Source organism: Borostomias antarcticus (assembly GCF_949987555.1).
Source record: "Borostomias antarcticus genome assembly, chromosome: 5".
NCBI classification, from domain to species: domain Eukaryota; kingdom Metazoa; phylum Chordata; class Actinopteri; order Stomiiformes; family Stomiidae; genus Borostomias; species Borostomias antarcticus.
In genome coordinates this window covers 6,769,685-6,791,006 of record NC_140238.1, presented here as the reverse complement: position 1 = coordinate 6,791,006, position 21,322 = coordinate 6,769,685, and the positions used below count along the sequence as shown (strand labels likewise).

The 21,322-nt window shown below is 52.5% G+C and overlaps 1 protein-coding gene across 5 annotated transcripts; it reads left to right on the top strand.

Moving 5' to 3' along the window:
• Positions 1-112: 112 nt before the first annotated feature.
• Positions 113-20,427, top strand: ktn1 (kinectin 1). 5 transcript variants are annotated; one of them, XM_084438172.1, is made up of 36 exons: positions 113-236; positions 5,404-6,065; positions 6,392-6,571; positions 7,392-7,511; positions 7,687-7,811; positions 7,991-8,095; positions 8,250-8,390; positions 8,497-8,603; positions 9,004-9,148; positions 9,994-10,090; positions 10,295-10,479; positions 10,687-10,755; positions 10,857-10,894; positions 11,010-11,100; positions 11,560-11,628; positions 11,784-11,821; positions 12,064-12,154; positions 12,364-12,432; positions 12,535-12,572; positions 12,673-12,763; positions 13,013-13,179; positions 13,292-13,397; positions 13,512-13,549; positions 13,683-13,773; positions 14,607-14,693; positions 16,467-16,556; positions 17,178-17,294; positions 17,418-17,507; positions 17,619-17,711; positions 17,822-17,893; positions 17,996-18,079; positions 18,637-18,720; positions 19,625-19,708; positions 19,814-19,906; positions 20,047-20,157; positions 20,269-20,427. In XM_084438172.1, the coding sequence occupies exons 2-36, from the start codon at positions 5,405-5,407 to the stop codon at positions 20,296-20,298; spliced, it is 3,897 nt and encodes a 1,298-aa protein (XP_084294298.1). In that variant the 5' UTR covers positions 113-236; position 5,404; the 3' UTR covers positions 20,299-20,427. The 5 variants fall into 5 exon arrangements, with proteins under 5 accessions (XP_084294298.1, XP_084294297.1, XP_084294296.1 ...); XM_084438171.1 differs by having other exon boundaries at positions 13,509-13,549; XM_084438170.1 differs by having other exon boundaries at positions 13,292-13,403; positions 13,509-13,549.
• Positions 20,428-21,322: the final 895 nt, after the last annotated feature.

Genomic DNA, 21,322 nt, shown 5'->3' with positions numbered 1-21,322 from the left:
TGACCCACAACCTCCATGCACAAGAGAGGCCCTCCCTCCGCATCCGCCCCTCCAGTCAGTCCCCTCCCTAGCTTTGTACTAGAACGAACCGACTCAGACCCGCCCCCGTGCAACCGCAACAAGACACACGGGCGGCTTGAGGAGCTGCCTTGGGAAGTCGAGGCTCCGCTGCCAGTGGGAAACGTCGTTTCATTTGAACATCAAGCAGCTAAAACAGCGACACCACACCACTTCAGGTACGTAACGACAGTTTTGCCACTTGATTTTCTTAACTAGCTATCGGGTCGAGGCGTTGCAAAGCCATTCATCCAGCAAGGCCTGGCACTAACCCCCAAGGCCGTGCCGGGAAATGTGGACGCAGGAGTGGGTGGGAGGATTCACGGGAGAAGGGGGCTGGGTCGTGATACGCGAGGCCTTTTGTTCAATTGATCGCTGCCGTGTATGGAAAGCAGGTGCTACATTAGCCGTTTGCTGTCGTTGACAGTTTCTTGGCGACACAAAGCACGATGCTTTCACATCATTTCCAATAGAACCGCAAATCGGGCTTTCATGTCATTAATCTCAATGCGTCTTGCGAGGTGCTCTCTGACAGCTAGCCTAGCTACTACCCCGATGCCATTTAGCATTAAGAAGCTAGCTAGTCGAGACATTCTTATTTCGAGTTACAAGGTTAGCGAGCTCATATAACTAGGCAAACGCGTTGACCTAATTGACTGATTTAGCGAGATGGGCTAAGTTAGCTTCACTTACTACTGGCTAGCCAACGTTCACGCTAGCCAGCAAGCTAACGCGACGGTAGTGTGCTCCTGAATATGGAGATGCTCGGATGACGCTAGCCTGCTAGCCAGACATGACATGTGCACCCATTCAAAGAATGACATCGGCTGCTAGCTGAGCTAACAGTTAGCCAAGGAGTGGCTAGCATACCTAGCCTGGATAACTAGTCTGTGCCCTAGGCTACATGTCTCGTGAGAGCAGACCTGTAACAAATAGTTGTGTAAAAATGGACTTTTGTAATTTCCTATTGTTAATTTTGGTTGGCAATTTCCAAACGAGTGGCTGGCTAGCTATAATGACTGTTAGCCTTATATTTGCATAGCAACCACTATGCAGTGCAGGCCATGAGTGGATGTGAGTGGTCCTTTAAGCTCGGTTAATGCCGGTTAGGCTGGAGTAACGTTAGCTAGACTAACGGTAACTAATTTACGGAAGTAACGCCCTTTTAGTTTTAAGATGTTAGCCATTTTCCAACATTGGTCTGTTGTCACCTGTTACTTCCAAGGTTAGGTACCCAGGGGAGGTCTATTGTTGATCAGCCATATCGGTCGACAGAGGTCATCTACAACATTTCTTCGAGTAGGCTATATTGTACTGTAACCATATTGCAGTCCTATGGGTGAAGAAATGTTGTCTTTTTCCCAAAGCTGTCAGTTTCCTTATTTTACCCCACGCCCACCTTCTTCACTGTTAGATGCAGCTTGAACAGTATGCATTCATAGGCATGCGTCCTATGCCTAATTCATTACGAGTCCGTTATCCTCTCACACAACTTGAGTTTACCATCTTCGTATGGAAGACACTAGCCTCTCCTACCGCCACCACCACGTTACAGAGACCAGTAGGGGCCTAATGGGGCCCTGGGTAACTTAGCTCAGCCAGTCTGAATAGATCATTGATTATAGAAATGATTGCAAACATGGGGTTTCCTTGTTCAAGCTGAGGACAGCTTGATTGGTCAGCTAACGTTAAGCCTGTGTGTTGACGTGAGTCGGGTTGACGTGAGCTGACGTCTCCAGGTATGGCACAAGGGGGGTGGATCTATTCCTGTGCATCATCCACTCTGGACCGTGCTGCTGCAACACCCTGGCTCAGAGAGCATTCTGGGACATTGAGTACGCCCATGCTGCAGTAAACCTCATGTCAAAACCTGTATATTGACTAATGTCACTGCTGCCTCTTATCAGAGTTGCCTGCAGCTCTATGGCTTTCTCTCTTGGATGGGCTAATTTGCATGTTGTAAATTGTGACTCAGGCTTGGTTATGCCCAACTCCGAGAAAGCCTGGTCAACCAGTAGTAATCTTTACAGAGGGAAATGCTTCTGCCCATTCGCTGTTCTTGTTGATGGTATTTTCGTAGTTGTTGCTGTTATAATTGACCCATATATACAAACCTTAATGCAGGTGAGTTTCAAACAGCATGCCGGAGTTACACTTCCTTTTGTCTTTGGACTGACAGTTCTTAGTTTTACCCAGGGTTCTGCTCTGCCAAAGCGAGAGGTCTGGCCAGCCAAGTGGCTAGATTCCGGGGAGCCAGTGGCCCGAGAGGCCTTTGTCTTCCAGGCTCATTTCCATGCTGGGACATGGCGGCTCTGGGTGCACTGGGAAACCTTTGCACCCACCACTCCGAGGCATCGGGGTGAGAGCAGACAAGCCGGCAGGCGTGACAGCGTTACTCACCCCACCCATCCCCATCCTGTCCAGACAGACCGCTGTTCTGGCAAAAGAGGTCTCACTTTTTTTTTCTTTTTTTTGTAATCTCTGATTGTCCAGAGTCCAGACTAGGGAGTTCCCTTGGTCTTGCGGAATGTAGTAGTGAGGGTGTGTTCCCTCGGTGCGGTGCTGAGAGGGTTAGTAGCAGCGCCTCTCTCGCTAATCCTTGTTTGCTTTTGCACCCATTTATGTAGGCCTATGTTATGGTTTCTTTGTGTCTTCAACCTTGTATTCTCAATGTCAACCCTCCCACTTTGTAGGCCTCGGCGTTGTCAAGGTTTAGACAAATCTTTTGTCTAAACCTCCATGTTCTTGTTTTTCGGGAGAGTCCACTAACTATCTTTTATTAGCTTTGAAATGGGTCAGTCCCTTTCTACCATACACTGTTCTACCCAACATGAATATAGCACTTTCAAATGAGGTAACAGATAAGAGCACATTGAGTACTTTGCCTAACGGATAATCAAATATTTGGCCTACTCAACAAAGGAAAATGTTTGTTCAAAAGCCAGCGGCTGTGAACTCACTTTATGAAAAGCTATAGGCCTCAGTAGACATGCTGACTCCAGTCCTAGAGCTTTACCCCTGAAACTGCTCTGGGATTTTCACCTCTCTTCATGGTCACACAATGGCAGTCTGTCTTTGCAAACATTTATGAAGGTTATCCACCCACAATGTTCATTCATGTATGTGTGAAGAGTTCGCTACTTAACAATGAATGCACTCAAGAATGTATCGTGTGCTTAAGAATGTGCACTCTGTGTTGCACAATGCCTGACTGAGGCTTTTGAAACGAGGCTTGACTGTGGGTTAGGCCCATACTGTGGATAGGGGTTTATTGGTATGGAGTATTTGAATGCGGGCCGGTAGCTCTCACCTACAACCATACAATGAACTCAGCCAAAGCTCAGTCACAGAATGTTAGCTTGCTCACTGAGGACATGTTTTTGTCTGCTGTGCTCAGAGGAACAGCTTGCTCTTTAAGGAGTGCCTAAGGCATAGGGCATTTTTTCTCCCCATGAGGAAGTGAATGTTATGACTGCTTTTCGATACTAGCCTCCATTTTATAGCTTGCGGCAGTGTGTGTGTGTGTGTGTGTCAGACGTGAAGTAATGAGACGTTTCGGAGCCCTAGATGGAGCGCTGGGACCTCAAGCCCATCGGACCCAAGAGGCGCTGCAGCGGAAAGTTATTCTTAAATGTATTATCATGGGTAATCTGCTTAATCCAAATTGCCTAAGAGGCCCAGTATAGCAGATCTGCTGGACAGCCCCGCCAACTGTGCTCCTGCTGACGCCACTGTGAGTGCAGAGCAGGGCATTATCACGTCATCCACAGTGTACAGCAGCGTTGTTGAGAAGTGATATAAACCCACACGAATTTCATCTGGAAGTCATGAAAGTGATTTTATAGACACGGTTAACGAGTTAAAACATTCACTCATACTCAATATGTCTGCACTGGTATTCGAGTGCTGATTTGCATGGCCGGTTTCCGTTCTGTCGCAGTTGTGGTTTTCGAGTGACCGATAGAATTTCATTTTTGTATTTTGTCTCATCTTTTCCATTGATTTGTTGCATCCTCTTTGCTACCACAGAGACTCCTGGGACTGTACTTAAGGGCAGTTTTCCAAGGCTAAGGAAACCATTGCTTCCGACTGACACACACTGCCCTGCGGTGCATGTGACATTTTCTTGTATGTCTCAGGCCCTACGTGTTGGTGGGGGTGTACTGGTACTGTAGGTATTATGTTCGGGTTTTAAGTGGCCCTGACAGTGCCTGCCGAGGGGAGGGGGGAGGGGGCCTGTTCTCCTCTCCTCACGCCTCTCAACGGGTCGGTGTGAATCTGCAGCTGCAGCATGGTGGGGACATTTACACGCGGGTGTATTTTTGCTCGTGCGAAGCCCTCCTGTTTCGAGTGTAGTATGTCATGCCACACTTGAGAGGGAGGCTCAAGGAAGGGGGGTGGCCACCGTCAGTCAAGCCGGGACGTCCGTTCCATCTCACATTTAATAATAACTACAGTGAACTGATGAATAGTGGGGTTGGTGGTTGTAGCAGTTGTACTTTAGTCCCGGTTTACTATGTAATACTCATGAATTAGCCTAGTCAGGAAGGGTGAGGTGGGCTGGCCGGTGTAAAGATGGTATTAGACTGTCTGGCTCGGCTGGTGGAGTCTAATAGGATCATATCACTGAGAAAGACGTGGGAGAGACCGCCATGCAAATCCGTCCGTCTGCCCCTCCACACTCACTCGTTCACCCTCTCACTAATTCACCCCCCACACACACCCGCGTTGACCTTTGTGGACATTGCTTTGATTCATTCATTCCAATTCCTCTTAGCTACATTAATTCATTCAAAACCTAATTCGGGACACCAATTTTGTCAATCAACTGGTTTGGTTCCATGTCCAACATTTGTCCCCAAATATGACCTAGGTCAGGAACACACACACACACATACATTCACCCTCTCATACAGTACCACACACACTCCCACGGAGGCACAAGCTGTTTAGGTCTGTATTACTCTATAGTTCAATGTACAGAATGAATAAATAATCGTCCTGTCGTACTGTCACCGGTGAGCGACTGCTTGTCGAAATAAGGCACTTGTACTTTTGCTTTAGTGTCAGGCACGCAAGCGCAGGCCGTGCTGTGAGTGGCCCGTCTGTTTAGGGAGGCCCGGGGCGCCGCAGAACAACCCCCTCCGGCAGCGCAGGCATCCGGATCCATTTCACTGTGCCGCCCTGGCGTGGCGGTCTGGCGTGCCAGCCCACCCCAGGCCAGGGCCCGGCGCTCTGAAACCAGCTTTAGACACGGGTCGCCGGGACCCCATGAGTAGACGAGGGATTCTCTGTTTCTGTGTGTTTCCTGTGCAAGACCGTGCATCCTTCTGATCTCCCGTGCAGAATGGCGATGGACATCTACGACTCGCAGTACCTCTTCATCCTGGCGCCGTCGCTGGTCATCGCCCTCATGTTCCTCTTCTTCTGGCTCTTCATGAAGGAGACGTCGTACGACGAGGTGCTGGCCCGCCAGAAGCGCGACCTCAAGCTGCCGCCCTCCAGGCCCGACGCCCGCAAGAAGGGCGACAAGAAGAAGAACAAGAAGAAGGAGAGCGGAGGGGGGGGGCGAGGCGGGGGCGGGGGGGAGTCCGAGGAGGACCTGAGGGACACCGACGTGGCCGACGCCGCCGGCAGCTCCGCCCAGGAGGAGGAGGAGGAGCCGCCGGCGCCCGTGGTCGAGGCCGTCGCCGCTCCTGCTCCGGTGGTGGCCGCCGCCCCCCCGCCGGAGGCCCCAACGGGACTGAGGGAGAGGAAGAAAAAGGAGAAGAAGCAGCAGGCGGCTGCTGCCAAGGCCGCTGCCGCCGCCGCCACTGCTGCTCCCCCTCCCGAGGAGCCGGAGGTCAACGGCTCCAAGCCCGCCGGCCGCAAGGCAGAGCCCCCTCTGGCCGTAAGCAAGCAGCCCAGCCCCCCCTCGCCGCCGCCGCCCGACCCCCAGCCCCAGACCCCGCCGCCGCCCCAGCCCTCTGGGAAGAAGAAGGACAAGAAGAAGCAGAAGGCTGAATCTGGTGAGTAGGCAGCACTTGCGTGCGTGTGTGTGTGTGTGTAATGCGGACTTGCCCTTGTCTGCCAAACCATCTTTGCTCAGACTCCTTCCATCATTAGTGGCAGTGCGCCAGTCTCTCCATCTGAATGAGAAGCAGTCGTTCAAAGCACACACCAGCACACCGCGAGTGAGGAGGTGGAGAACGGGCAATTAGGGTGCCGGGAGTTTGCAACAGTAACCATGACGCCACATCCGCACAACCCAAATGAAGTTAGGCGGTTGATGTATATCATATAAGGACGTATGCGGCATGGATGGCGAACGGCTCTCTTGTCTGTCCCCGTCCAGCGGACGACCATCTGCCCGAGGCCAAGTCGGAGCAGGCCCCGGCTCCGACCCCGGTTAAGAAGGAGTCTCCAGCGGTCGCCGAGACCAAGGCCCAGGATGTTGCCGCCCCGCCCGCCGCCGCCGCCACCACTGGCAGCGGCAGGAAGAAGAACTCCGCGAAGAAGCAGAAGACTGAGCCTGGTAAGCACGACCGATCCAGGACGCTGTCACTGCCGTGCGACTGTTCAAGGAGTAGTAAAGGGAAAATGCATGTTTAGCCCTGTTTTAAGGTTACTTATGATCATATACAATGGTTCAGATCAAAACAATGACAAAACTAGCACTTTTGAGAAAGTCTGATAATTGCTCTACCACCGTTTTGGTCATACAATGGATGTGGGTGGGCACCTTGAAAAATCATTCAAAACCATGTTAAACTCTCGATTTCAAAGACAAGAAGCTCACCGAGGGGGTAATTGGTGTCCGTTGGTGTTCTGACATCAAATTCGCCGCAGAGTATGAATCCTGTAGGGTTTTATTGATCATTTTATGAAATCCATTGACTTGTATTGAAGCGACCGTTGTAGATGTGTAGATCAATCCGTAGAAGGGATTGAAGAAGCGGAACTACTAAATATTTAAAAAAGCCTTTCCAGATGAACTAGAATCTTACTTCATGGCGAATTACTGTATATGTCAAAACGCCAACTAACACCTCGGTGAGTTTCTTGTCTTTGAAATTGAGAGTTTAACATGTTTTTCAAGGTGCCCACCCACATCCATTGTATGACCAAAACGGTGGTAGAGCAATTATCAGACTTTCTCAAAAGTGCTAGTTTTGTCAACTTTTTTGATCTGAACCATTGTATATGATCATAAGTAACCTTAAAACAGGGCTAAACATGCATTTTCCCTTTACTACTCCTTTAAGACTGTGTGTCAGTTGAAGGAATGACATGGCAAGCCTGGTGTTGATCACACGCCTCTATAACCTACCCCCCCCACCCCCACTTCCCCCCAGCCCCTGTGGATGACTCCCAGGCTGACTCCGCGGCCGCCGCCAACCACCAGATGGCCCACAACGATGACGCGGCTCCGTCCAAGGGGAGCGGCAAGAAGCAGAAGACGGAGACCGACAAAGGTGAGAGACGGCGTCTTGGCTCCTACACACGGGAAGTGTGTCACGCTTTATATATAAATATATATATATGACTAACATTATGAGTCTTATGTTTGGCCTTTTCAGTACCATGCGTCACCGGGTCTAACATTCCGTGTGTGTGTGCGTGCGTGTGTGCGCGTGTGTGTGCTAACAGAGAACTCTGAGGTGAAGCTGAAGGAGCTGCTGTCCAGTCTGGGCAGCCTGTCCGAGGCAGAGGCAGTCAGCGTGGTGGCCGTGCTACGAGAGAAGAGCCCCAACGCCATGGAGGCCTGGCACAAGGTGAGGGAGGGGGGGAGGAGGAGAGACACACACACACACACACACACACACGGTGCCAGCTCAGGGAGAGGGAATTCTACAGTTCCATGTTAGGAGAAATCAGGTCAACGTCTCACCCGCTCTGTCCTACTTCTCTGAAAGTCTCTGTCCTCCATTTTTGTCCACTCCTCCTCCGCCAGTCTGCGGTCAAGCCGGACCCGTCGGCCCAGGAGAGGGAGCGGCTGCTCGTCACGCTGCAGGAGGAGGCCTCCATAGCCAAGGACAAGGTCAAGCAGCTCAGCCAGGTAGCAACTCCCAACAACAATCCCCGTCGACCAGTCGGTGTCTGGGTGGCACCCAAACTCTTATCCGGGTCTTATTCCTCCCTCTCCCTCCCTCTCTCTCTCCATCCCTCCCTCCCTCCCTCTCTCCCTCCCTCCCTCCCTCTCTCCGTACCAGGAGCTGCAGGTGGAGAAGCAGCACAAGGGCCGCGCCGAGGCCATGCTGATGGAGCAGCGCGGGACCATGGAGAAGGAGCGCAGCGTCATGCAGGCCAAAGCCCAGGGCAGCTACCAGGAGGTCCAGGGCATGCAGATGAAGGTGACCTGGCTTGACCGCCACCTAACCTCCGACTTCCCCCCTCAGGGGGGGACCGTGCGCTTCGGTCGGAGAGACTGACTGTGTGTGTGTGTGTGTGTGTGTGTAGTTCCAGCAGATGAGGGAGCAGCTTGAAAGCCAGATCAGCCGCCTGCAGCAGGAGAACGGCATCCTGAGAGACGCCGTCAGCTCCGCCACCAACCAGATGGAGACCAAGTGAGTGGCCATCTGGGACCCCCCCACCCCTCCCATTTATCACTCCCACAGCCCCTCCTCCTCCGTCTCGCACTCCTCCTTTTCACCTGGAACCCTCCGGAAAATCTGCCCCACCTCCCCACCCCTCCTCTCTCTGCGTTACGCTCCCTTCCCACAATGCCTTCCTCTGTTTTTCAAAGCGCATCTAAACAGCCGGCCTGGCCGTGCGCTGGGCCTCGGACGTTTCAAGGCCGGGTGATCTCTTCTGTAGTTCGGGAGGCTTATCAGCAGGTGTTCGTTTAAGACGGGCTGATAATAGCTGTGTGGACGGCTGGCTGGCTGGCTAGATGCTGATGAGTGTGTGTTTGTGTGTGTGTGTGTGTGTGTGTGTGTGTGTGTGTGTGTGTGTGCTGCTCGGCAGGCAGTCGTCGGAGCTGAACAAGCTGCGCTCGGAGTACTCGGGGCTGATGAAGGAGCTGGCGGAGAACAACAGCAAGCTGCAGCAGGAAGAGCACCAGAGGAAGTCCCTGGAGGTCGGCTACAAGCAGAACGTGTCCCAGCTGGAGGTACGGCCGGCAGGCCGCCTTCCTTATTTATTTGGACCACAGTGTAGGAGCAGCTAGCCCCCCTCCCCCCCCCCCCCCCCCCTGCTGAGATGAAACAGACCTGTGCTAGGAGTCAGTCGGTCATTGGGTTTCCATGCCGCGTTCCATTCGGCCCGGGAAGTCATGATTTTCAGGATCCTATCCGGAGTTTGAACTGGAACGCCCCTCTCTGCTAACCCTTCCCCCAGTTCACTCTGGAAGTCATGAACAAGATGGCTCCCTGTGTAACTGACACTTTAGTAATACTGTTCTGTTAGCATTTCTGTTATTTGCATCTCATTAAATCAGTCGTACACACAGTGTTCTTCAACTGTTATCTGAGGACATGTTCGCCACCTCTTGTATGGCGCGTAATCCCGCGTGGTGCGTTATCTACTGGTTTACAAAGCTAGCTAACGGCCATCTTTGTTCCGTGCTGTTGTTGGTGTGTAATGCGGTTGCCTCGTGGGTGACGTCGTTCTCTCCGTCTCTCCCACCCCACCACTTCCAAGCCAAATGGAACGCACCACAAGTCACAATGGGGGAGGGCAGGGAGGGTCAGTACTGAGGGAGGTGTGTGTGTGGATTGGAACAGTGGAGGACTGTGTTGGTACAGGAAGTGGGGCTGTTTGAGGCTTTGTGCTCAGTAGAACACCACCCCACCACAGCAGACACCCAGGTTGGTCTTTCCTGTTCCTGTGGTTTTCCCTGACCGCAACTGTTGCAGTGAAGAGAGAGGTCGCGTCGGTGTGTGAGCAGTGTGGAAGAGCTAGGTAAATACCGGCGTGTTTTTGTGTCGTTCCCCTCCGCCTCCCCGTGGCCATCAGGCTCAGCTGCAGGACGCCAAGCGTCGCTGGGAGGAGCTCCAGAACTACCTCCACAGCGTCAACGCCGAGAGGGAGAAACTCCAAGCTGCCAAACAAGGTAATAAAACAAACGCACCGGATCAACAGACCCGGTCTGTGAAACATGCACCCTCGCGTCACGGGTAGCAAAGACCAACGTGGGCCTCGATTTTCGTTTACGACGACATCGACGTTTAGGACGACATTGCCAGTGTAGGTGGCCTGTATCCAGCCTACGCCATGCTGCGAGTAACGGTGTGTGTGTGTGTGTGTCCCGTCCCAGAGCTGCAGAGCCAGCTGCTGGCGGTGGAGACGGAGATGAGCAGCAAGAACCAGGAGATTCAGACGCTGCACAGCAGCCTGACCGACACCATCGTGTCCAAGGAGCAGGTGGAGCAGAAGGTGCTGCAGCTGCTGGAGGCGTCCCAGCACAGCCTGCCAGACGACGCGCTGCAGCTCCAGATCCAGGTAGGACCGCCGAGACAAGCCCCCCCCCCCCCCCCCCCCCCCGCCCGTATCCCCTCAATCTGCTTTTCGCCAGAGTGGGAAGTCTTCAATTGTGGGCGCCACGTCGAAAAGGATTCGCGGCAGATAGTGGAAGTTGTTTCGTGGTTATCGGCAGGATGTTGTCGACCTGGCGTGTGGTGATAGACGTCCATTTTGTTGTGTTGACAGGAACTCCTGAATGAAAACAAAAACCTTCAAGTCCAGGTTGAGACTATGCAGGCCCAGATCACCTCACAGGTATGCAGCCTTTGTAGCTCACTCATGTCTGAGTTTAGACTGCTCTTCCATTGAACTTTTTATGTAGGACGTGGTGGTAATTGTCCCCCTTTCTTATCCAGGCCACCACTGTCTCCCACTTTGAGGAGCTGCAGAAGCTGTGAGTGAAAATCTCTCCATCAGATAATAGGATCTACAGTATGTCTTCATGTGCCACGTCATCTCTCTAACTTCGCCGTGCGTGCGTGCGTGTCTGTGTCTGTGTCTGTGTCCAGTCTGGCGGAGAAGGAGCTGCAGAGGAAGAGTCTGGAGGACTCCCTCAACGCTGAGAGGAGCAGTGGGGCCAGCAGGGAGACCAACATGCAGGTACAGCAGCACCATCACCAGTCAATCTCTCTCTCTCTCTCTCTGCTCCCTCCCTTTCTCTCTCTCTCTCTCTCTCTCTCTCTCTGCTCCCTCCCTTTCTCTCTCTCTCTCTCTCTCTCTCTCTCTCTCTCTCTCTCTCTCTCTCTCTCTCTCTCTCCCCACCACTACCTGTGGCTCACTAACCTGTGGGAATGTGATGGTGCTGTGGTGGTACCAAGATGGATGGAGGGGCTCATCAAACTCAAACAAAGTCTGCATTATGTCTGCAATATGCCACGTGTACAAATGATCTCAAGGATTTCCTTTTGATTAGAAACCAGTCTGTTTCTCTCCTTGCAGTGCATATGCATGGAACTGAAAGTGGATTTTCACCTTCCATCTCTCTCCTCATTCTCTCTCTCTCTCTCTCTCTCTCTCTCTCTCTCCTCTCTCTCTATCCTCTCTCTCTCTCCTCTTCAGGCCATGCGCAATGAGAACATGTCACTGAAGGCAGAGCTCCAGAATCTGCAGGCTCAGATTTCTGAACAGGTCAGATGAGAAACCTGCCTGTTTCCTTCGCTGTCAATCTTGATTTCTCAGTATATACTTCTGCCAACACACACACTCTCTATTCTCTCTCTCTCTCCCACCCTCTCTCTCTCTCTCTCTCTCTCTCTCTCTCTCCCCTGACTCTGCTCTTCTAGACCGCCTCACAGCTGGCATTGGACCAGTTCCAGAAGAGGTGCGTGAGAAAGGCCCGAATTGAACTCAACATTCCGGAGAGCAGTTACTCTTGCGCTTGACGATTATTACGACTGCACATCACATTCGTTACGGCCCAATTTGACACACTGTGCCGGCGCGTTTCAGGCTCCATTTCCTCACCCCTTAGAAAATCCAGTGCAAAACGAATGCCGATCTGTGGTTAAGTACATGGCAGGTGGCCCGGTCTCACCATTGTTCTCTGTGTGTGTTCCCCTGCAGCTTCCACGAGAGGGAGGAGAACATCAAGACTGTGGAGGACCTGCTGAAAACCGGCCTGATTGAGGTGGCCAACAAGGAGGAGGAGTTGAAGGTGTGTAGGGGGGTCAAGATGGGGCGAGGGGGGTGGGGGGGCGGCGGGGGAGATAGCTGAGGCTGCCAATCAAGATGGCATCCCACGCTGTCGACGCTGCAGCAAAGCTTTTCCCCGATCAGCTGTTCTGCGTTTCGCCGACCACTTTGCAATCAGTGTTTCTCGCGACGAGGCAAACGACTTGAAAGTGATTGCTCTCCGCGTTGCAGGCCGTAAGAGAGGAGAACGAGGCTTTGAAACGAGAGACGGAGGCGTTGAAGCTCCAGGCTACTGAACAGGTAACGTTGGTGACAGGTGACTTTGTCTGGCCCTGGGGCCCTGATATCCGACCACGTCGTATTCCAACATACTTACTTTTTCCATTCTTCTGCTTCCTGCAGATAGCGTCCGATTCGTTAGTGGAAGAGTTACAGAGCAAGTAAGTCTGTGGTAAAGAGTATGACACTTTTCTTGTCACAGTCGATGAACAGTCAGTTCTGTGTTGGACTGAAGGCGTTTGCGTGGGTTTGTCTTTCAAGGCTCCAGGACAAGGAGGAGCAGGTCAGGTCGATGGAGGAGAGCCTGCAGGCAGCCCAGGACGGCGGCTCCACCAGGGAGAAGGCCATCGAGGTGTGTGTGTGTGTGTGTGTGTGCGTGTGCGTGTGTGTGTGTGTGTGTGTGTGTGTGTGTGTGTGTGTGTGTGCACCCTCTCTCCCTCTCCAAGCGACTGTGTATCAGAAGCACTTACGGATGCACCTTCCATCTTGACTTCACGCACTTGAATTGGCAAAGGCAGATTCCCGAGGGAGAAAATGGAGAAAACGACCTACATCCTAGTGTTTGAGCGTGTGCGTGTGTGTGTGCGCCCTCTCCCCACAGGCTCTGGAGCAGCAGGTGGCAACCCTGCAGGCCGAGACGGAGCTGCTGAGACAGAAGGAAGCCGAGGAGGAGGAGGAGAAGAAGAAGAGGGAGGAGGAGGAGAAAAAGAAGAAGGAGGAGGAGGAGGAGAGCGGTCCCAGCGTCCAGCTCCTGGAGCTGCAGGCCCAGTAAGTCCACGTTCGACTCGATCAACCCACTACACCACTCACCGACTGCTCGGCAGTCCGACAGTATCGCCCTCGGGGAAGTAAAACGAACTCCCCGGTCGCTGTGCTGCAGGCTTGCCGCTAAGGAGCAGGAGGTGTCGAGCCTGCAGGGGGTCTTGAGGGAGCTGGAGGCCAGGGCCAAGGAGCTGGAGGAGAAGGAGGAGCAGCTGCAGCTACAGGTACAGGTGGGTCCGGGAGCGGTTTTAGCGTGTCCGCACGTCATGACACACAAAGCAGGAGAATAAACGACACCGAAGCCCAACCCCCGTTGTCTTGTTCCTCCTCCTCAGCAGTCCCACGCAGAGCCTCCGAGCCCGGAGCTGCTGACCGCGTGAGTCGCCTCTCGCCGCCACCGCCGTCGTTTCTTAGAGCTCTGGACGCACAAGTGTTTTTGTTTGTTTTTTCCCTCACAGTTGAACAAGCCTTAGCGATGTAGCGCCTGACGCCGTGTCCTCTGTCCCCAGGCTGGCGGAGAGGGAGCAGCAGGTGACCGACCTGCAGGCCCAGCTGGCCCAGCTGAGCAACGCCCTGGAGCTCCACGGGAAGAAGAACAACGTACGTGTCCCCCCCCTGTCCCCCCCCCCGCCGTCCCAGTCCGCCAATCACTGTCCCCCCCGGTCTAGCCCCCTGAGGCGTGTGAGCTCCCTGGGACCCTCGCAGTGCAGAGCCCCTCCCCATGCGTCCATTTTACTGTCTTATCTCCCACTCCGTTACAATCTCCACTTCTCTGGCTCGTCGCTCGGGCCACAGTTTGATATCTCCGGACGAAAGCCCTGCAAGATGTTGCTTTTGCTGTTTTTAAATGCGAGTCTGTTCACGGGTCTTTTTGTGTTTGGCATAGCCGAGCATACCATTCCATTTTAGGACTCTGCCTTATCGTGCTTTTCATTTGGCCGTGATTGTGTGTGCGCCGGCGTGCATGTCTGCGCGTGTGGGACGCTTGGAGGCATATCCATCACGGCTTCGTAGAGTGGTACCTCGTTGAATATGTCTACTTATTTGAATTGGCTTTTTCTCACGCACACACGTTGATTCTATTTGGCACCTCGCCGCAGTTTACTCCTGTCATCAAGCAGTGAATCTGTCTACGCCGGAGCGATTTCAACTGTCAGAGCTGTCTTACTGTCTCCTTTCATCAGTAAAACCCGGTGGTGTCTCCGGGCTCTCGGGCCCCTCCGGCTGGTGTGCGTGTAGGGAGCAGTCAGGGTGTCCGAGCTGAGACACCAGAACGGGCTGAGTGAGAATTCTCACCAACCGCGCACAGAGGAGAGGAGATAAAAGTAGTTCACAATGGTTCTCTGTCCTCCTTATCTGCTGTGTTTTTTGGGTCACTGAATAATTTTCCCCGAGGCTGAACTGAAAAGCGGTGTCTCTCTGAAACTGACCAGGAGCTTCGGGAGAAAAACTGGAGCGCTATGGAGGCTCTGGCAGCCACCGAATCCATGCTTCAGGGGAAACTCGGCAAGGCAGTCAAGGTTCGGACTACACTTCCCAGTCTGCTTCACTCTCTAGACTCAAACCTGATGCATTCCCCAAAAGCTGTTGCCATAATCGACCGAATGAAATTCTTCTTCTGCTACATCCTTCATACATTATGCTGCATACTCATTACCCCTCTATTCTGCGGTCAGGCCTGAACAATTGGCAGTTTGTTAAGCTATGCTATCCCCCCCCCCCCCCCAGGAATCTCTAAGCAGGATTTGCTAATGAGCTGGTTTGGCTTTGAATGTAATACTTCTCTATTTGTGGTCTGTTTGCTATCACACAGCTTTAGAATTCAACATTTTAACAGACTAATTCAGCTCGATATTGCAACTCTTTATATCCAAAACAATTTACATTTCTCTATCCAATTTAGCCCAATTTAAGTGATTAGAAACCGACCTTTGGGGATGAGTGTGCAGTGGACCAACAGTACAACTGACCACCGAGATGCCATTAAGATCGTCATTAGTTTGAATTCATCATGTCCATTAGCTTCATGTCCTATTGCCCACTTCAGCTAGCCTGGCTTCGCCGGAGCTCATGGGATCAGGTTGGCGACGCCAGGCTACAATCCAGCATGTTCCATCCTGCTTTGTGATAATCTTACTGCCATCAGTACTGTCATGATTGATCAGCCGTGAATTCAGTTGGAATGTCTTTGAAATTTGACCTGTGAAAATTACTTTTCAAGTGTGCATTCAATGAAAACATTGTTGGCGGGGGCCATAACAATGGTATGGGCTGGTGTTTGATTCCACACATGGAATATGAACTCTTTTATAACAGGCTGTATTGTACCATTGTTTGTACTTGAACCGCATGCAGATGTGCCTTTGTTTGGCTGCGCCACGTTGCAGTTACCAAGGGCGGTAATTGTCTTTGCCGTTTTATCCACACAGCTGTTTCACAAAGATGTTTTTGTTCTCCATTAGTGGCTCTAATCGCCCACGCCTCTTAAGCTCAACCCTGCGTGTGTGTGTTTGTGTGTTTGTGTGTTTAGTTGTATGTGTTCAGGGATGGGCTGGTCGAGAAGTAGACACAGATTGCTTTCACAATTCCCCCCCGTGGCGTCCCCGTGCGCGTCCGGCGGGGAACACGCTGAACCGTTTCACACTGCAGCTGCTCCGTGCCATCCGAGTACAGTAGAAAAAAAAAAAAAAAACTCCTGATGGCTGAACAGGAGTCCCTGCACACCTGTTTTGTACAAATGGGGAAAGTGAGCGGCTTACGCGCAATCCCAAACATATGTCCTGGAGCCGCTCGCCCCTCACGACACGGGGCGTTAATGTGAATGGAAGTGAATGTGCCAGCTGGCTACTGGTATATAGAGTTCACTCACCCCAGCAGGCCTCAGGGTTATGTAGCTGGGCTTGTTGGGAGCATGTCTAGCGTCTCTGGCTATCTGGTGTGGCAGTGTGTTATTGACAGGTGGTATACTTAGGCTGTTCCTCCCTGGGAGGAAATAAGATGTTGGTGGACCTTTTTGAGGATAGATTGTCTAATCTTGTGTTGCCTCGTCTCTTGTTTTGAGTGTGAATGGATGAATTCTTGCCCTTTTGATATTTCAGAATCGCTGAGAAGATCTTTTTGAGAGGGAGGTCAAGTGTGTTTTCTGAGATGGGTTCATCGAGAGCTGGGAGTTTGGTTAGATGTTTGCCTGCACAGCCAATCACTGCGCAGGTTGTGCCGATGGGAGTTAGCCGTGAGCGCGGTTGACATCGAGTCTCCTGTTCTTTTTTTTTGACCCTCCTCCTCCCCTACAGGAGAACCAGACAGCCCTGGAGTCAGCCCAGGCCGAGTGTCGAGAGATTCTCCACAGACTGCTGCCCCACGTGCCTCTTCCCACAGAGCAGGTAGGACGGTGTCAGGATGGCATAGTACCACCACCTCCTACAGGATGACATGACATAGTACCACCACCTCCTACAGGATGACATGACATAGTTCCACTACCTCCTACAGGATGACATGACATAGTACCACCACCTCCTACAGGATGACATGACATAGTACCACTACCTCCTACAGGATGACATGACATAGTACCACAACCTCCTACAGGATGACATGACATAGTTCCACTACCTCCTACAGGATGACATGACATAGTAAATGGTAAATGGACCGCACTTATATAGCGCTTTTCCACCTTAGCAGCACTCAAAGCGCTTTACAATGGCCTCTCATTCACCCATTCACACACACATTCACACACCAATGGCGGTAGCTGCCATGCAAGGTGCTAACCTGCTCATTGGGAGCAATTTGGGGTTAGGTGTCTTGCTCAAGGACACTTCGACATGTGGACAGTTGGAGCTGGGATTCGAACCACTGACCCTTCGATCATTGAACGACCCGCTCTACCAACTGAGCTACAGCCGCCCTAGTTCTACGATATCCTACAGGCGGAGGCTCCTCTCTCGCTGTCTCCATCCATATTTACCGGTGTGTGCGTCTTCATCCTCCTCTCCCAGAACCACCAGGAGTGGCTGCAGAGGTTTGAGAGTGTCGTGGCCGAGGCCCCCCCTGCAGCGGAGCCCAGCGCTGCTCTTGACCCCGCCCCCCCGGCGCCTGCGTCGGAGGACTCGGAGGTAGCGTCACAGCCACCTTCTGGCTCTCATATCACTCTACTCCACAGCTCCTCTGACTCTTCTCCAGGCTGTTTCGGTGGACGTGGCAGAGGTGTGACCCGGCCTCTTGTTTCCCTCCTCCAGGGACTGGCGGTGAAGCTGAAGGAATCCGAGGTGGCCCAGAAGGTCCTACAGAAAGACTGCGAGACGTACAAGAAAGTGTTGGCGGAGACGGTGAGCGAAGCCATTTTGTCAGTGTTGGAACACGAGGGGGGGGCGGGGGGGGTGGTACGCGAAGGGTCCCTGTAGGAGACGGAAGAGCCGTAATGCCTGTCCTGTCCACAGGAGGGCATCCTGCAGCGCCTCCAGAGCAGCGTGGAGCAGGAGGAGTCTCGCTGGAAGGAGAAGCTGGAGCTATCACAGAGCGAGCTCAAAGAGGTAGCCGCTAACCCCCGCCCCCCCCCCCCCATCCCGTTTGGCTAGAGTTTAAGATATTGATGCAAATGCACAATACAATGTTACAATGTACCCCCCTCTCCGCTCCTCAGATGAGTGGGACGGTCTCAGCGCTGGAGCAGGAAGTGGAGAGACTGGGCGATGGTGGAGAGCAGCTGGAAAACGTCAGTCCCCCGGACGCGTACTTCGTTCACCTTGTACTACACACACACCTGTAATGTCCTTTGTTGATTTTATATGAACGTGTTGTTGTTGTTGTTCCCCAGCTGAGAAGAGCCAAGCTGCACCTGGAGGCCGACCTGGAGAGGGCGGAGCGCGAGAGCGCCACCTATGTGACGGAGGTCCGAGAGGTGAGCAGAACCGCAGGTTCTCCCGACTCCCTCTGCGGTCCATGTCGCGGTGGTTCTCGTAACTGTGGCGTTGTAGTAGCGGTGGTCCTCTGTTATAGTTTGTGGGTGGCGTGTTTACGACTTATGTCTCCATGTGTGTTTACGCGTTGTTTGAGTTGGAACATTCCGTTCATACACACGTCACTCCGGAACCTTGAGGTACACAGTCACGTTGATCAGGTTGTACACATCACATAGGGACTTTCAGCAACAAATATTTCCCACACAACTGTGCACACTTGTTGAAGATAATTTGATTCCCCACAGGCACACAGAATGGAAAAATTGCCACTATAATCACATCACCACACCTCACCAAAGAGTGAAAACGTGAATTTTGTTTGGGCACCGTGTGTACGGCTCTAACCCCTGAACCACAGTAGGTCCTGTCGGCTCACACTGACACCCTAGCCGCCCAACCTCACCCCGTTAGCTACCCGGCTTCAACTGAAGCCTTCTCCCTGGCCTGGGTCCCACAGGCGCTCCCGTTATAAACACCATCTCAAACTTCATTTCAGCTCAAAGATCTGTTGACTGAATTGCAGAGCAAACTTGATGGCTCATATACAGAGGCTGTGAGGCAGAATGAGGAGCTGACTTTGGTAAGCCTTGCTCACGCCCCCCCCCCCCTCTCCCCTCCCCATTCATAGGTAGTTGTCCCTTCTTAAACTACCGCGCCCAGCGAGGTCTCTGCACTTTAGCACGGCACAGGGATCCTTTAAGTCATCTGGGAGGCCAACCATCCACAACCTCTGAACTTCTTATCACAAACGCCATACAAACACAATGTAGCTAGGGCTGCATGAGTTTGTATGCGACCTGTGTTTCATTGACCACTCTATAGAGACATGGGCAGAGTCGGAAGTTGTGGATGATTGGCATATATATTCACTGATACTAACAAGACTAACTGACACTCCTACCACTACCCTCCTTCCATCACTAGCACACTGCTGCTCCTGCCGAGGCCAACCGGCTGCTCCACGTTGGTCAGCTTTGGGGACATAACTGCTTTTACACCTTGGAACTGGACATGCAATTTCCCATCATCTTCCTCAGACACACACACCTGTGTTTTTCCATCCGTCTCTTGGCTTGCCACACCTCTCTTGTAAATCGTTTCTGTGTTTTTGTTCACTGGCTGCGCAACATGTTTGTGCTGACGTCTTGGCATACAGAGATGTCGCTGACATCAATAGACTCCAGAATAAAGGCAGGCCATAAAGTTTCAGCCTCGCCCGTTTTGTTTACGCACAACACATTGGCACAAATAAGACACACTCGTGCCTTGGCAGGAAGTTTCAGTAGCAACTTGGTTTGTTTGTATGCAGACGCTCTAGTCAGCCAGTTTCACTTCTCAACAGACCAGAGCGGAGCTGCCTTTTCATGTCTATAAGTGTCTGATTGCCATATAAATGTGTGTTTGTGTGCGTCTGATTGCCATATAAATGTGTGTTTGTGTGTGTCTGGTTGTCATGTAATAAGTGTGTGTGTGTCTGGTTTTAGCTGAAGACCCAGCTGACCGAAACGCTGTCCAAGCTGGAGACGGAGGTGAGCGAGAGACAGAAGGTGGCAGGCGACCTCTACAAGGTAAAGACCCTCGAAACGTCGAGCGGCTCTGCCCGGACCGAACAGACCGACGACTCGGCTCTCTGCTGACCGCTCTTTCCCCCTCGTGTCTCTCCGTCTCTCCAGGCCCAGCAGTCGCTGGACCTGATCCAGGAGGAGATCTTCAAGGAGACGGACCAGGGGGAGCTCATCCAGAACAGCAACCTCTCGTCTCCGGGGGTAGGAGTAGTTTTAAACTGCAACTGTTTGACGAACGCCTCCGCTGTACGCCGATGCTGTTGAGGTGGTTGGGGGGGGGGGGGGTTTCTGTGGTTGTGGTTGTGGCTGGTGGGTCTCAACCAGTTGCCTTGTGCCCCCAGGAGGAGCTGGACAGGAAGGAGAAGATGACGGCGGGACTGAACCAGACGGTGAGGGAGCTCCAGCAGCTCCTGCAGGCCGTCAACCGGCAACTCACCAAGGGGCAGGAGGGGGTAAGATGCTCCGAAACGATCTAGACCTGAATTTGGGACGTTTTTTGAAGTGGTTCCGTAGAATTGTCACTAGTTGGCACTCACGGCTTTGTTGTTTCCGCTGTCCTGCAGGAGGCCGACAAAGACTCGCCCGAGGTATAGGGAGGGGGGAGCGCAGCCCCCCGCCCCCCCAACCTTCCGACAGAGACCGCCTCTCCACCGTCACCACTACCATTACCACCACCGCCACTCCACCTACCTGCCACATGCAGTCCCCCCCCTCCCCGCCAGTCCTATAGGCAGCCTCCTACTGCCCCCCCTTCTCCACCGACTCAGTCAGTCTGAGACACCAGGCAGAGGCCCCAAAACCCTCCGGACACCAAACCAGACCTTATTCACACAGCGGTCGCAACAAGCACCACATTCCTCCCCAGCCGTAGCACAGCCGGAACTAAAAGGCATCGGACGACGACGACGTTTCAGACGGCGCCGCGTCTCCCCCGTTTAGCACTCCTCCCCTTTTTTTCAATGGAGGTCTTTGAATACAGCGGTAGTTTTCTGTTAGTTTCCTTTGTCAAGAGGGAGATGAAATGAATTCCTACTTCACTAAATGAACTGTGGGTTCTCCTTTTTTTCCTCTTATTTTTTTTTTTAAGTTAGAGGAAAGATCGTATCGTTTTAAATGTACCTGTTAGGACCTGCTGACCTACACTATGTTGTTGAGCTCTTGCCTCCTGTCCAGAAAACTCAGAAACACCTACTGTACATGTGTGTGCATTCATGATTTCTTAGATCCATGCGTTCTATTGGCTGAGCCAGGGAGGGTCTCGGTGTGTCTGAGGGGGTCACTAAGTAACTGTAACGATGGAGGATGTATGTGTGTGTGTATCTGTATGTGTGTTTGTGCATCTCGATGTGTGTGTGTGAGTGCGTGCGCGTGCATGTGTGTGTGCGTGTGTGTGTGTTAAAACAGCTGCTCTTGTAGGGGGGAGGCTGTGACGAGACCCGTGTTGTGGGAGCAAGCGGAAGGCCAGGTTTTCATCCTATCCTACTCTAACTACTCTAGGAATAGGGCGTCCCCATTTCATCTGTAATCAACACTCGCTATATCGTTGCTAAATTCATTAACACTGAATATTTTGTTTTTTTTGTAACAGGTGACCGTTAATAAAAAGGGATGCTTGAT